We start from the raw sequence: 17,093 nt of genomic DNA on the forward strand, positions 1-17,093 counted from the left end.
AGAAAGAGAGGGGAGGTGTGCTCTCCCTGCCTCAGGCTTTGGGTAAGGGTTAGGGTTAGATCAGAGTCATGTATTGTCACTGATGTTCCCTCTGTTCTGTAACCCTGGGGTCTTTGCTGCTGCTCTCCTTGCCCTGGCTTTTCATGCATGTACGAGAAAGAGAGGGGAGATGTGCTCTCCCTGCCTCAGGCTTTGGGTAAGGGTTAGGGTTAGGGTTAGATCAGAGTCATGTATCGTCACTGATGCTTGCTCTGTTCTGTATCTCAGGAGTCTTTGCTGCTGCTGCTCTCCCTGCCTTTGCTTTTCATGTATGCACAAGAAACAGAAGAGATGTGTGCTCCCCCCACCTTAGGATTTAGGTTAGGGTAAGATCAGAGTCATACCGCCAAATTTTACTTATTGCATGCAAATAGTTATCTTCGATGAGAGTTGTCCTTACTGAACTGCAGTTCCTGAAGTGTCCACTAGAGGCATCAGCTTTAGTCTGAATATTTCTGGAATGCTTCCTTTTCGTTGTCTTAAAGGTACAGTGCATTGAAATCAAGCAGCAACCCCCGGCCGTGAGAATTGAAGCCCATACGGAAGTGTTTAAAACTGCAGTTCCTTGTGTGTCCACTAGAGGCTGGCTCCGGAAGTACCTGAAACCACACACACATCCATTCAAAGAAGGCTGTATGGCTGCTGCTGACGATTGGCTTCAAAACAGTGCTTCAGAAACAGATGGGTGACGTCACGGATACTACGTCCATTTATGACACAGTCGATGTTAGAAATGAGAATATTTAGCAACATCTAGTGGTCAGACTCTCGATTGAAACGCTCCCTTGTGTGTCCTCTAACTTCTAAATTACAACCGTAACCGTATCAGAAGCAGAGTTATGCTTTCAGTCTTTACCTGACAGCACCGACCGCTCTGTTTGCTGCTGCTCTCATTTTTTAATGTGAATACGTCGGGGAGGGTCTGTTCCATTTGGTTGTTTCCCTCCCTCAGGGCTTTGAATCATATGTACATAAAGATGGAAAATTATCATCGCAGCCTGAGAGATCAATTGGATTTGTAAGATCAGCAAATCGTACACACACACACACACACACACACACCAAACACTAACTGTGTAACTCCAGCAACAGGACAAAGTATTCTGCTGATCTCTAAAGCTCCTCAGGTCCGATTAGACCTCTGTGCCTACACAGCAGTTATCGACTGCCCTCCCTGCAGAATCAACACCCGGCCTTAAAGCCTGGAGCCTGGAGCAGCCAGAGAGAGATAACAAGAGGAAGAAAGAAAGATGCTGTTTGAGACAAACCCCAGACAGATACAAACAACACATGGACATTTAATGAGACACAGCTGAACATCAAAATGTGAAACAGGAGCAACAATTTGCATTTCATGAAAAGAGAAACTGCAAAGTCACGACAACAGAGGAGGAAGCCAAAGCCTGTAACTCACCGTCAGGAGTTCTTTCTGGAACGACTTCCGCTCCTTGCTGTCTGCGTTGTTGCAGTCCTCCTTCAGCTTCTCCAGCACAGACGCCACCCTCTCCGGCTCGCTGTCCAGCTCCGCCCGACAGAAGTGTGTCAGCGGCAGGTTAACGTATCCCAGAGCGTCTGCGAACGCTCGCCAGTTCCCGATGTTCTCCATGAGTATCGTTCTTACCGAGGCGTAGATGTAGGTGAGGAACTTGCAGGGCTTCAGTATCTGCTCCAGTAACAAAGACGTCGTGAGGTCCGGCCCGTTGAAGTAAATGGGTTTAACCTTCCCGACCACCAGAACATTCTTTGCATGAACAAATCCCATTTTGCCCTGATAGAATCCAATGTACCATTCTTTAGTCCACAGCTGGCCCTTCAGCTTGATCTTCTCCTCGCTCAGCAGAGCCACAAAGTCTCCTTTTTTGTACTCCAGCAGGTACTGGTTCTTAGTCTGTCTGATGACCGTTTTGATTAACTTTCCAAACTTCAGATTATTTATCCTCCTGTCCTGAAACACAGGATATTTGGTGGCGATGGCGAGAGGAGACAAGACGATCTTCCCGACTTCCTTCTTCTTGAGGAAGCGCCGCTGCACTGACGTCTTTGGACCGGCTTTGGGAGGCGGCGGCGGCGTCTGGACGCAAAACTGAGCCAGGATACAATCATGGTCGTCTTTGATCTGCATTCTTAAGGTGAAGTCAGAAACATCGTCAGGGTTGCGTGAGGCCATGACGTAGACGAGGCGGCTCACTTTCCCCAGTTTGACCTGGAAGCCTCGGACCACCTTGGCCTGGTCGCTGGACTTCACCTCGTAGTTCGCCATGTTGGAGTAAACATCGACTCGGAGGTCTTGCGGTCTGGACAACACAAACTGGTGTTTACCCCAAAGCTGCAGCACCACCGACGGGGAGGACTGCACCTGTTTGCCCACCTCGCTCACCAGTAAAGTCTTTGGTGCACAATCGTGACCGAACAGAGCCACGACGGTCTTGAAGGACGGGTGAATGTGTTTGGGACCATACACTCCTAAGGTGATCTTTTTAACCACCTGATCCCAAACTGTGGATTGATGAGGCAAGGACTGGGACTGAGCCACGACGCAGATGTACATGCACGGCTCCAGGTTATCCAGACACACCTGGACTGTGTCTCCATACATGTACGCCTGAGGGACAGGTGTGTAAGGTCCCTCTTTACAATCACTCCTCACGCACAAGACTTCAGTGGTCTGCCTGCTCTCCATCTTCACCACCACTGACACTTTCATCTCCAGGGTGACGGTGGTTTTGGTCTCCATGTTGCTGAGTTTGATCTCCACCACCGGGCTCACGGTGGTGCAGCGGTCGTTGTTCAGCTCCAGCGGCGGGTCCAGCAGAGCCTTGATTGAGATCTGTTGCGTGTCCCCTGAAGCCACGTGGCCCTCGGGGATGTGGACGCTGATGTTGGTGTCCGGGAGCTGGACGGCCCCCCCTGAGCTGTCCAGCCGACACACGATGTTGGTCTCGACCGGCTGCGTTTGGCCCCAGCCTGGATTCTGACCCAGAGAGTCCAGGTCGTGACAGGACCTGGCGAGCTTACGATGGGAGAGCCATGCCGTCCTGAAGTCCTCTCGGCTCTGGAACTGCTCCGGTGCTGGAGCTTTCAGGCCTCCAAAGAAACTGGAGGTCTGAGGGGCGTCGGACTGAGCCTGCAGGATGGACAACTCAGACAGACTGTAGGACCGTTTGCTTCTAAAGAACGGGTTGTCCCTGCGTAACGTTTGCCCCACACTGACAGTCGGACTTAGAGGGTTCAAGTTAAAAACACCACCACCACCAAAACCATTGATGTCGGCGGTGCTGCTGGTGGAGTTTGGCACTGATGGAGAGAGGGAATCAAACAGGAGGAGGTCCACTGACTTCTCATTGCTGTTCTGATCCAGTGAGCTCTGGGGTCCTCCGTTTAGGAAAGGATTAGTCGAGGTATGAGTTGTCCCAAAAGGGTTTCCATTTTGGAAGGTGGTCGGCTTCAGGATCACTCCCGCCCACTCTCCTAGAAGGTCCATTTCTTTGGCCGCCTCCTCGTTGCAGTCTCCCAGCGTGTCGATCATCCCGCTGTCGCTGAAGGACGAGTCTCTGTAGTTGATGGGCTCGACGTAAGCGGCAGGGATGTAACCCATCTCTGTGTTGTTGTGGGCGTACCACCACTCCCCGCCTGACGAGTCCAGAACGTAGAGGCGGTCCCCTTTGGAGAACTTGAGCGTGGTGAAGCTGGATGGGCAGTAGTCCTTGATGGCGACGACTTCTCTGGCAGCACCGAAGGAGGCGGTGGCATCCAGTCGTAAGGCACTGGGAGAAGGCACTGGAAACCAAAACAGAGGATATCAGCTTCAAGTCAGATTTTTAGATAACACATCATTTGCCACATTTTAAAATTATTATGTCCAGAGAGTGAACCCAGTATTTTGGCTGCTGTGACTCTCCCTGCTCCAAATCCCCTTCCGTTGCTTAGCGCCGCTCGAGTGTCTGCTTGTTGCATCAGCTCTCTCTTCGTTGTTCTTTTTTCAAATCTGTTTAGTTCTCTTTGTATTTGGAGCCTGTCATGACTTCTAATGTCGCATTTGTTGGCCACAGACACCAAACTGGCTACATTTGCTGTGGTGTTTATACTATTTTTTGTTCCTGTGTGTGTCCAGAGATCCTGTGTAACCATGGTAACATTGTTTACATATGAGATCAGCTGTTAGCAGCCCGTAGCATGTCGATGCTAAACGATGCTAGGCCCAATGTTCCCTGGGAGCTGAGGAGAAGGAGGCGAGGACGACATGCTGGTACTGAGGTGCAAGCTAAAGACTGATTTATACTTCTGCGTTGAATCAATGGCGTACCCTACGCTGGGGGTCCGCGTAGCTCCCGTACCTACGCCGAGGCCTACGCACGTAGCTGACGTGCACCTCCTCCCCGTAGAGCCGACGCGGACCTCAAGCCCTGTGATTGGTTCGCTCGGCGGCTTTGTATTTCCTGCATTTACAACACTTCCGGGATCCCGGACATCGGCCGCACATCGGTCGTGTATTTCATCTCCTCCTCTCTGTTCTTCATGTAATCATGTCTGTATGATAAACAGCAACATGTATCAGCTGTAGATTAACAGAACACGCTCTGAATCTCTGTGGAAAAGTAAACAGAGATCGTAGCGGGGCAGGAAGCAGACGACCGGCTATCAGAGAGACCCCACTGCCCTCTAGTGTTTCGGCGGAGAATTGCTGCGCAACACGGACACACCGACGCACAAGTATGTGGGGCTCAAGTCCACGTCAGCCCCTGCTGCGTACGGGAGACGCAGAAATATAAATCAGCCTTAAGAAAAGACGACACAGACCTGTCCTTCCACCCACTGTTATGGGGAATGTAAGATCTATCTACAATAAGGTGGACAAGCTAACCCAGCACCAGAGTAGCATCATGCTAACAGAGCTAACAACAGACACAAACGCCACATTGGAAGGATTTCACCTGCTGTGGGTGGACAGGATACAGGAGAGCAAGACTGAACTAACTGGGGAAGAAGGCCAGCTCAGTCCTGGACCCTGTGGAGGTGGTGGCTGACAGGAGAGTTATGGCCAGGCTGTCTCTGATGAACATTTCTTTCCTATATATATTCTTGTTCTGTACACTTTCTTGTTTGCTGCTATAACTCCATGAATTTCCCCGTTGTGGGACGAATGAGGGAGGATCTTATCTCATCTTATCCAATAATGAGTCTCAGTAATGTCTGCTGAACCACTTTTGGATCAGACAGTGATATCGTTACTTCAATTTTGGTTTTTCAGGCTGTAACCAAAGCAAAGAAGAAACAAAGGATCAACTCTCTAAAATCTTTACGAACCTCAATCAACAGTTTCAGACTCACACGTGACGTTACAGCTCTTCTTCCATCTTATCATCTTTAACAGATCAGTATTTCTTGCACAAATGTCAAATTAAAGGATAAAGGAGGTCTGACTTGTCCAAAACAGCCAACAGAATAAGAGACAGACTCCCAGACAGAGATCCCAAGCAGCCTGCAGCCACGGCAAAATCCTCAGACATCGACTTAATGCTTTTAACTTATTTATCTGCTGCTGCTGTTTGTGTTTGTAGAAAGGACAGACTGCACAAAGACGAGCAGCAGACTTTACTGCTCTGTTTTCACTGCTCAGTATTCAGAGACAGCTCGTAAATAAGCACAAACAAGAATACATATTCCTGCTGTCGTTTTCAGACTTGTGCCAAACTCAGAGATTTGTTAGTCGAATCAAATTTGGCTCAGTTATCAGTTCAGACGACGGGTCTCCTATGTCTTCCTGTTGCACAAAAGTGAAGTCAAACTATTCCCACAACTTGAAATCCATGAAGGAGTCAGAGTTTGTGCAGCAGAGATCATGAGAGTGTTTTTGATCCTCCTGTTCGACAGATTATTGACTGAACACAGCGTCGCTCTCCTCACACAGAGCGATTAAATGAACAGCCTGAACAAGAAGAAGAAGCAGGAAGTTCAGTCGCTGTGGATCCATTTCATAGAACTGTTTGCTTTTCAGTCTGGTTTGTTGTCTGTTTGTCCACCTGTCATGCATCTCGCAGTGAAAACAGCCAACTGAGGCGAGGGCGCATGACCGTCATTGTTTACTTTGTTGAAAACACAAAAAGCTGCAGCCGGCTGTTATGCATGTAAATCTTGTCTGTGCAAGTCGTTTAATGTGCATCAAAATAACAGCTCCAGTTCAAACTGACCTTTGACGTCCGTCAGACTGGCTTCTGACACTCCTTCGCTGAGGTCGATCAGCGTCCCCTCAGACCTGCAGCGTGGGAGAGACGTGTTGTTGGTGGCCGTGGCTCTGATCCGATGGGCGGCCATGTTTCACTTTGCACCAACCGGCGTCTTCAGGCTGTTTTTACTAGATCCTTCAGCTAGCAGGCGAGTCAGAGGTCAGAAGCCTCCCATGATCTCTGAAAGACAGAAAGCACAGAGTCATTAAACAGATTCAACCTTTGTTTTTCCCACTCAACAAAGCGTATCTTCAGAGATAAATCCAGCATCGCTTTCATGTTTTCTTGATGTTGAGGTTTTGAACTAACTTGCAGTGTTTCCTGCTTTTGAACTCAGCCTCTCGGGAGTTTTTAACGAACTGCTTGCAAATCAATAAAAACAGAATAACAAATGACCTCCTGCAGAGTTTAGACTGATGTCTTGTTAATCCTCACACTGATGTCAGTTTAGTCCTTTTTCACACACGATTACTGAGATCTCAAACACTGGAGAAATTAATCTCTCAGTGTATTTATTTCTCTCTTTAGCTGAAGCTGAACTCACAGCTGTTTAGTTCAGGTCGATGCAAACACAAACATTAGACCGCATCATTGCCTTCACCAAAGTGATCACTGTTATGAGGTTATTTGTGGCTTTGTTATGTGTTTAAAGGACCGTGGACAGAGCAGGAACAGAGGACACAGAGGACAGAGTGGGGGGATGACATGCAGCACACGGCTGCAGGCTGGAATCAAACCCGGACCGCCCGCTTCAAGGACAGCCTCTGCAGAAGGGGCACATGATTCAACCACCCCCATCCTGCTGTGCTTTAAAACCTATAAAACTCTCACACATCAGTCTACACCAACGTCACTTCTAGTCAACACTGAGGACCAGCAATGAAAGGATTTGACACTGAAGCTGTCACACCTGATACTGCTCTTCATACCTCACTAGTTTGTAACCTCTCACACTTAAACCTGATTCATACTTCTGCACTGACGGGCAAATTCCATCAGATCCGTCTCCGATCCGTCACAGCACCGGATCTGATAGGTTTCTATTCTAGTCAATGTGTTAACTTCCACTGGATCCACTCCGTTGCATTCCAGACTTCTATTTCTGCTGGATGCCGGAGCACGACGCATCAATCTCAACAGAGCAGTTCGAGCGGGACAGGAAGTCAGGTTTCACCAAAACAAAATGAAAACATCCGGTTAATTTTCAGAATAAAACACTCTGTGTTATCACCAGATCGTATTTCACTTAACTACAACAACAAACCAAAGTCATGATGAGTGGAGCCAGGCCTGGAGTCAACAGGTCAGAGGTTTTCAGAGGACCAGAAAGACAACATGGATGAGGAGAGGAGGAGGAGGAGAAGAAGAAGAAACGTACTTTGTTAATCCCAAGGGGGGAAATTACATTTTTTCCACTTGTGTTATTTTTGTAGTCATGCTACACACACAGTTTGGTATATACATACAATTTTAAAAACATGCAGTGGGCATGAACTTAGGGAGAGATGTCAGAGTGAGGATGCTGCCATCAACCAGTACACCCCGAGCAGTTGGGGGTTCGGTGCCTTGCTCAAGGGCACCTCTGCAGTGCCCAGGGAAGTGAACTAGCACCTCTCCAGCCAGCAGTCCACTTCCCAAACTTTGTACATACTGGGACTCGAACCAGCGACCCTCCGGTTTCCAAGCCAAGTCCTTATGGACTGAACTACTGCCAAGGAAGAGGAGGATCCTTGATTCAGTGATTACATCGGGAAAACCTCGATCACATGACTCCGGCTGTCCGGCGGTCCTGCTCCAGGCTGTGTTCTGAAAACGCAACCGGTGGGTGTTAAGGGACGAGACTGTATCGGATCTGTTAGAGACTCATGACCAGCATAGAAATGGCACTGCCAACTAGTGTTCAGTGTGAGTATTGCAGTGCGATGCAGACACTCAAATGTGCAAGTAGAGGCGTAGAGTCAACACAGAAGTCTTGAAACACATGCATGCAGACAGGACCTGCACATGCATCAATGTGTGGATGGACAAACATGTTTTTGTGCATTCAAAAATTTTGTTCTTCTTCTTCTTCTTAAAGTAAAACGGCTCATTTCTTCTGTACTCATGCATCCTTCATAAGAAACACTACTAAATGCAGGTTTTTCTGTGTTTAGTCAGCACACTCTGCAGATCTGACGCTCCCTTCAGAGGGAAGAACTCCACCATGACTTCATATCTCAGCCAGATGTTCCATATGTTCCCTAAAAGTTTATGGATTCCACTTCAGTGCATCTTCTTCAGCTCAATCTGCGTCTGTTAAACACATACAGCATGTAAACCGACTCAAACACAGAATGTTAACAACAAGAGGCCGAGGAACTCCAAACAGCAGATGTGGGTCAGTGGAACAGAGAGGTTTCAGAGACGCTCAGCTCTCTACATGAATCCATAATTCATGACAGTGTCAGCTCGAGGAAGAGTCTCTGCAGAGCGAGGAAGAGGAGGAGGAGGAGGAAGAGTTTTACTACTGACACACATCTGCTGAGGGAGACATTCAGATCCCTGAGAATAAAACTCACTGAGTTACTTTAATTCTACATGAAATATCATCATGAATATTAGTGCAGATCTTTCAGGGAGACTTTGGTTTGATGCACGGCTGATCTGTTTTACAGTTTGGATGAACTTTAGTGAACATTTCCTCTGTCTCTCTGTGTGATAGCTTTAACAGGCTTTATTACAGCAGACATGTTGACATGCATGAGGAAACAGAAGCAGGTGTAACGCCACATTAATGAAGTCTCCTCTGTGTGACGGTGAAACTGCAGGAAAATGCAATTCAGCAGAATGAACTCCATGACTGATGGATTTATCTCCATAACTCCACGGGCGGACATGGAACTTGCTCCTGGGTGACTTATAATTCATATCCAAGCTTCCTCTCTGGGTCAAAACCTCCAATCTCTCCAAACTTTGACCATAAACCTCCAATAATTAAAACACTCCTGTCAGCCTCAGCTCTACAGTCTGTGAATGCTGATTCACTAACACTAAAGGAAGTTACCAGTTAAGCCTTTTTTCTTGCAGTAAAACCTTCTGACCAACTCCTCACAACTTGGTCAGGATGCAGCGTTATCAAAGAGAGATCTGGATGAACTCTGGTGCTGATCCAGATCTAGCAAACCACAAATGTTCAGTTGAGGTTTGCACTCCCTGAGTCATGCAGAGTCAGCATGCTAACGCCCTCATTAAAGACAGTAAGGATGGTAAATCTGCTGATCCACAGCACGTTAGCAGCTAGTGTTAGCGTGCAGCGCTAAGGGATGATGAATGGCAGCTCAGAGTTTTGAGTGTGTCTGCAGGCTTTTATTATTCTGCACATTTAAAGAGAAGAGGATCTCACAGCTTAAAGCAACTCAGGGATTCAGATTCACCTGTTTGGCTGAATCCTCTCCCTTAGTTTTTCAACCGGTGGACCCACAGTCTAAATTTAGTTCAGGGGTAGATAATCTCCCCCCTAAAAAGCCCCTGCTAGGGGGGTAGTACTTTTCAAAGGTCCCGGGGCTTTCTGGGGGCGGGGCCTACAATGCTGAACGTGTCTGATTGGTAGATTAACCTCAGTGTTTTTATTCCTCCCTCCGTCCACAATAACATCACACACATCTGTGATTCTCTTGATTTCTCTTTCTTTCATTAGTTTTTATTTGTTCTATCTTTTTTGTATGTGTGTGTACTTTTCAAAAGAGAAGCTGTGAGCTCCGGGTCAACTTTTTTGACAAATTATTTTTTTCATCTTGTTTTTTTCAATTTTTTTTTCAAATTTTTTTCTTCAAATTTTTAATTTTTCCCAAAAAAGATTCAAAATTATTTTTTCAAAAAAAAAGTTTTTCAAAAAAAAATTTTCAAAATTTTTTTTTTCAAAATTTTTTTTTTTCTATTTTGTTCTTCAATTTTCTTTTGTCAAAATATTTTTTTTCAATTTTTTTTGTTAAATTTTTCCAAAAACCATTCACATTCATTGTTTTTTCCATCTGTGATTCTCTTGATTTCTCTTTCTTTCATTAGTTTTTATTTGTTCTATCTTTTTTGTATGTGTGTGTACTTTTCAAAAGAAGAAGCTGTGATTCTCTTGATTTAGCAGCTTGTAACAGTAGTCTTCTCTCAGCCCACCGTGAATGCGTCTCTCCTCCCGGTGTTCCGCTTTTAAAAGTGACCCTGTAAACTGGAGACCTTCAGCTGAACGTGTCAGTGTTTGTGGAGTTTACACAGCTGTTGAAACACAGAGGGAGTTCCTGGGAATGCAAACTAGTTTAGTTTTTATTAAGATTTCAAAATATCCTCATCAGATATTTAATGATGGTCTAAAGACGTTTATGAGGGATGCATCCGGCTGAGAGTCTCCAGTTAACAGGGTCGCTGTTTAAACCAAAACACCGGCCGATCTCTGCCACGGCTTTTTGAGTTCAAAAGGATTTTAAAGCCGTGTTGAAACGTCTTTGCTACTCGCGCTTATCTCCTCTCACGTGTTGATTCAGTAAATCCATCTGTGATGAAATATAGCACCATCTAAAACAGACCAGCTGAGTCTCTTCATGCTAACAGGCTAACTGTTGTGTTGCTCATAATGATACCTGCCTGTCCGTCTGCTTCTATGGTGTCATCTGTGATGAATGGCATTCCTCTTTGTGTTACTGCCCTCTACTGGTCTGGTGGTGTAGTGCATATATATATTTTTTTTTCTCCATACGTCACTGGCCTGATTTACACAATCTACCCGGGACTTCAGCCCGCGGTCGTAACGCAGACAACAATGGGGGCACAGGAACCTTTTAGTTCAGAGGGAAGTAGTTTTGGGGGCTAAAAGACCCTGGAACTCTTGGTCCAAATGCACCTTTACCCTGAATCTAAAACTCACCATATTACCCAGCTGTAGATTAAATACAAATCATTTCTCACTGAAACATCTAAAGGCATCAGTCTGTGTTTGAATCACTTGACTGTCTGTTCTGTTGTCTCTGTCTCCTTATAAAACATTCACAAGTTTTCCGCCTCAAACGCACACACACACACACACACACACACACACACAAGCACACAAGCACACACACAGAATAATGAGGCTGAAACAAGCAGCTGCTCCGCTCTGTGTTCTGGTTGAAATGTTTGTTTTCAGCTGAAAAACAAGAAGTCAGAACTTTGGGACTTCTCTCTGTCTGCCGCTGACGTCCAGACCTTTAGAGGAACTTTGTTTTCATGTTTAAACACAGACAACTTCCCCGTTATTTATGAGGTCTTGTTTTAAAACCCTGCAGGTTCAGATCTTCTTCTGTTTCTACATGAACATGTGATAAATCTTCCTCTAATTGATGTGAGAAATGAGACATGAGCAAATTAAAGAGTGTCAACGTTTCACCTGCTCAACGTGATGTGCATCTTTTTAATATTTGTACACCGGACTCATGAGCCAGCTCACATTCATTTTCAGGTGGGTCTGGAGCTGCAGTAATTGTAAAAGATGTCCCGCTGACCTCAGACATACCGGACCAATCACAGTCCTGTATTTAGAAATAGGGCGAGTTCTATAAGACGATGATACAGAAGCTTCACTGCAAGTCTTTTCGTAAACAACCAAGATGGCAGCTCCCGTCAGAGAGGGGTAGCTCCTCGCTGATTTACAGGAACCAGCTGACTGTCTGTTTACATTTTCTGCAACTATATGCTACATCACATGCATCACTTCCTGAGGTGGAAAAGGGAGTGACTTGAACAGATCCAGACTGATGATGTCAGGCTACAAAAATTGATCCTAGCATTAGTTCAGGCTGGATTGAAGTAAAGCTTGGCCTACAGAACATCAGCTGCTCTTAAAACTAGATCCTCCTTTCTGCTGTGTCTGATTTTACCAGTGTCATACGATGTCACTGATGCTCTATCTGTTCTGTACCCCAGGGTCTTTGCTGCTGCTCTCCCTGCCTTGGCTTTTTATGTATGCACATGAAAGAGAGGGAGGTGTGCTCTCCCCGCCTCAGGATTTGGCATTCCACGTAGGCACATGGAAGGGCAGGGAACTCCCAGAACAGACCCATAGCGCCAAATTTAACTGCAAATAATATATTCTTTTGACGGAACAGGTCGTGACGGAAATCAAGTTTTTGGTTTAAACTCTTGAACAAACAAATTTACAGTCTGATATTTCCTGATTGATGATTTATAGAGTGTCAGAAAAAAGTAACAATGGTTTAAAACGTGACAAACTTGATACTCTATGAGATAAGGCTTTGTTAATCTGGTCTTCATAATTCCTCTTTCATGTTAGCAAACCGTCCTTCTTTCCCTGCCCAACGTCTGGTTCTCATCTCTTCAGAGCAGAGGGAGTCGGGAGGGGGTCTGGGGAGGTGTGGGAGTGAGGGGTGAGGTGGATCAGATGTAAACTCTGGGTGGTCTAACAGCAGATATCCAAACCACAGCTCTCTGTTCCTCTGCTTCCCTCCCTGCTCAGAACAATGGTGGGTGGAGACGCTGCGTGTAACTCTCAGAAACACCAGCGAGGCTCCGAGGAGTAAATCTGCTCGTGTTGGAGGAAAACGTCTCTGTGAGAGGTCGTAATGAGCCTCAGAGTCACTAACTCTCTCTCCGGACCTCTAATAACACTCTGCAGAGTGTAACTGTTTACTTCCATCGTGGGAGGAATTAACGGACACGCAGAGAGCTGGCTCGAACGCCGGTACTTTCCTCAACAACACAGAAACGAGATCCTGCTGCTGATTCCAGGTTTTAATGCTGGTGCTGGTTTTTAAAGGATGTTTGGAGGCGGGAGAAGCTCTGGAGTAATGAAAACAATCACAGAAATCCCATCAGGCTCTTACTTCTGTTGTATTAGATGTTACTGGTTAGATCTGCAGTCTGATCATAAAGACAGTCAGACTCTCGGGCTTCAGTATTCCCCTGAACGCAAACATGATTAATTATTGATCTCTTTACAGCTCTGATTATTTATCCAGGACAGTTTTAGAGGTGCTAAACTTTATTTAAACCTTTCAGAATGGATCTCCTGCAGGCAGCAGGAAGGACAAAATATCAGAGTATCAGTATCGGTCACATTTAATAATGAATGCATGGAATATCTAAAATCTAAAGATCAGACTTTATCGATGCAGACATTTAATAACCCATGCATCTTCATGTCTTCCATGCACAGCTGCTTAACCGATGCACTTACGTTGTGCCTACATGAACAGATCAAGCTGCAACCTCCCGACTTAAAATATGAAGCTGATGTGGAAATGCTAAAAACTGCAGTTCCTTGAGCGTCCACTAGAGGCTGGCTGCAGAAACACAGGAAACCACATACACACCCATTCAAAGAGACAATCTTTACAGCAGAAATAAACATGTTTACATCCTGGTTCAGGTCTGAAGAGCTCATTTCTCTATCAGGGGGCACATTTTCTTTTAACTCGTTGTTTTTGAAGATATTAAACTTACAAGTTTTGCCCAAATAAGGGCGTGGCTGACTTGATTGACAGGCGGGAACACTGTAGCTGTTGGCAAAAGACTAAAGGCCCGCCTCTTTTCCTCACACTAACTCAGAAAAAGTTAAGGCTGATTTATACTTCTGCGTCTCCCCTACGCAGCAGGGGCTGACGTGAACTTGAGCCCCACATACTTGTGCGTCGGTGTGTCCGTGTCACGCAGCAATTCTCCGCCGAAACACTAGAGGGCAGTGCGGTCTCTCTGATAGCCGGTCGCCTGCTACGATCTCTGTTTACTTTTCCACAGAGATTCAGAGCGTGTTCTGTTAATCTACAGCTGATACATGTTGCTGTTTATCATACAGACATGATTACATGAAGAATAGAGAGGAGGAGAGGAAATACACGGCCGATGTGCGGCCGATGTTCGGGATCCCGGAAGTGCTGTGAATGCGGGAAAGACAAAGCCGTCGAGCGGACCAATCACAGAGCTTGCGGTCCACGTCGGCTCTACGTGGAGTTACATTTTGGAGGAGGTGCACGTCAGCTACGTGTGTAGGCCTCTGCGTAGGTACGGGAGCTACGCGGACCTACGGCGTAGGCTACGCCGTCGATTCAACGCAGAAGTATAAATCAGCCTTTAGTTGGAGTCCAGCATTTCCAATATGGCACCCGCCGACGATGGGCTTCAGGAACGGATGGGTGACGTCACGGAGACTACGTCCATTTATGATCCAGTCCATGGTACTGATATGAATCTATAAAAACCTTCTCATCACAAGCACATACACACACCACCACACACTCCTCTGGATCCTTTTAAACAGCAGGTCCAATGTGATCTATATCTTGTGAACTTTCCTGTTCTAGACCTGTTTGCTGTGTGGTCGTCAAAAAAACTCAAAGCTATCTCATGTTGGGAACCTGCGGCATCAAAAAAATTGGTATCATGCCCATATTACCACATTTCAGCATCTATAAGCTCTGATTCAACGAAAACCCTTTTGGAACATCCTGTCTTATTTTTTCTTGTAATGATTTTGAATGTGACGATTTCTGCTGCTGAAATAAAAATAATCATTCATTCATTCATTTACTATAAAGTGCTTCCAAAACATCTTGTGGAAGGATAGGGCTTCAATTGAAGGGAAATGTAGGAACACAAGACCTCACATCGAAAAATGTCCTAGAAATGTGGGAACATATCCCAAAAAATCAACTCCTGTGCAGCAAACAGGGATCAAACTAAGTCATTGTTTTTAGGTTTTAAACTTCTGGTATCATGATAACTCTGGTGCAAACATCTTTTAGCCTTAATCTAGAGATAGACAATAACAAATGGGACATCTAAGATAATTTGAGAGCAAATTTGAGAGCAAATTTAAGAGCATGTTTTCATCAGTCAGACAATAAACCAGCTCCTGATATTTCCATCATCAAACTCAGACGGCACACAGACTCCACAATGATTAAATTCCTTTAATGGCCGACTTCACTTTGTCTTTTGACCCTCAAAACAAATAAAAAGTTTTTGGCAGTGAAGGAAAAGAGGCAACAAAACCCTGAATTATTTAAAAACCGAGCAGCTTTCCAGACTTTCTAATAAACTCTAACGGAGGAAATGTCTGCAGGCTGAGAGGAGAACATTTGCACATTGCTTTTTGTTTGTGCCGCTTCAGATCCTCCATCAGACGGCCTTCAAACTTCAGACAGGAGGAGGAGGAGGAGGAGGAGGAGGAGGATGAGGGAGAGGAGGATCTGTTGTGTAAACTGCAGCGTCACAATGACGGGTCTCCCTCTCACACAAACCAGAGCTATGAATATTAAACCGTAATCATGTCTGCCCTCCTGAAACCTCCGCTCTCATTTCCTGTCCGGGGCCGTGAGGTGGTCATGGTTGTGGGCAGCGGGAGCGGAAGCGCCTTGACCCCGCTGGGACACCGTAAGCCGATTACCACACTTGATCTCACAGCAGCGTTCGTGTTTAAAATAAAAATCAGTCATCCTTCAGTCCGCGTCCCTACAGAGGAAGAGCTCTATGAAGCTGTCATCCATCCTGATCCTTTTACACAGACGGTCACTTCCTGTGTGTGTGTATCTGTGTGTATCTGAGTGTATCTGTGTGTGTGAGGATGATCCCAGAGGAGCAGCTGCCAAATGATTTTAATACAGATTCACAAAAATACAAAACATCTGTGATCTGCTGGTACGTCACAGGGAATCACCTCTCCATGAAACCAGACTGTGAGCTCTGATAGAAATGTAGAAACACACCATTCACAAAGAAGCAAAACTAAGCAGAACACCGTGATCTATAAACGTAAACCTGACCTGATGATGGATAGAGTTCAACACAGCTGTGCATGAAAAATGTGCAGAACTTGGTTGCTCTCACAACTTATAATTACTGCACATTTTCGTGCACAAATTTAACATTTCTGCAAATTTGACCAACTTTACTCCTCTGTTACGCTCATTGTCATGTATGTCACCTTACTCAGTTTTTTATATTCAAAATGCTGATCCTTATGTTATGTTGTAAAAGCATCAGAGGGCCTTTTATATCTCTCGATGATTAAAACTTACTAGCAACACTCTGCTTAAACTCTGCTGTAGATCCATCATGATAAATTCAATACTCAATGTCTTCTCCTGATAAATAAAGGCCTGTATCCACTAAAAGCTGTTGCAGTAGCATCAACCTCCAATAAAAATGCTCAATGTTCAGTCCCTCCAGGGTTTCGCGGGATTTTTTTGTGATTGTTGCGTCCCCAAAAACCCTGATTTTGCGACAGCTTTTTGAAAAAATTGCGGTGAAAGTTGCGATTTTTTTTTTTCTTTTTTCCCCCAATAACATCTCAGGGGCAAGTAAATATGCTAAATTACTGATGTTTTTAGAAAACATTCTTGATGTGGCCACTGACTGTATTTTGATTCTCTTGATTCACAGAAAAATGCCATTAAAGGACTGTATTGCACATTTACGACGGTCCCTGAATGCACCTCGCAGTGACAGAGGCACAGACAGTCAGTTCACGGCACTCAGAAATGAATCTGCATCTTTGATGACTAGGAGTTGATCAAAACTTACTAAATGTGTCTGAAGTTTCACCAAACTGGATTAAATGAAGCTGTAGATGCAGAGCTTTTTACAGTAATGGCGGCAAAAACGGCAAACCTCAAATATTAAACAGACGTCCCCCGGTTGTGTCTTTGTCACTAACGCACACCGGGGGTAAAAATCCTCAATGAAGATGAGACAGATGCATGGAGGTGAGGAGAGCTGGTTCATAAAGCACACCTGCTGCAGGTAGAGACCAAGCTAACACTGAGCCCCTCAGATAAGAACTCTAGTATCTATAAATAACAACGTTGTCAT

At 45.5% G+C, this 17,093-nt stretch overlaps 1 protein-coding gene across 1 annotated transcript in view; it reads right to left on the reverse strand.

Annotated features, from left to right (window-relative positions):
- The window catches only part of LOC117820745 (SH3 domain-binding protein 4), a 55,418-nt gene that overhangs the window by 19,248 nt on the left and 19,077 nt on the right, over positions 1–17,093 (reverse strand). The window contains exons 2-3 of the mRNA XM_034694655.1: positions 6,228–6,443; positions 1,454–3,816 (exon numbers count right to left, since the gene is read on the reverse strand). Of these exons, the coding sequence (XP_034550546.1) occupies positions 1,454–3,816; positions 6,228–6,351 (2,487 nt within the window). The 5' untranslated portion in view covers positions 6,352–6,443. The remainder of the gene's footprint in view (positions 1–1,453; positions 3,817–6,227; positions 6,444–17,093) is intronic.

Source organism: Notolabrus celidotus, chromosome 10 (genome assembly GCF_009762535.1).
Source record: "Notolabrus celidotus isolate fNotCel1 chromosome 10, fNotCel1.pri, whole genome shotgun sequence".
In the NCBI taxonomy this organism is placed as follows: Eukaryota; Metazoa; Chordata; class Actinopteri; order Labriformes; family Labridae; genus Notolabrus; species Notolabrus celidotus.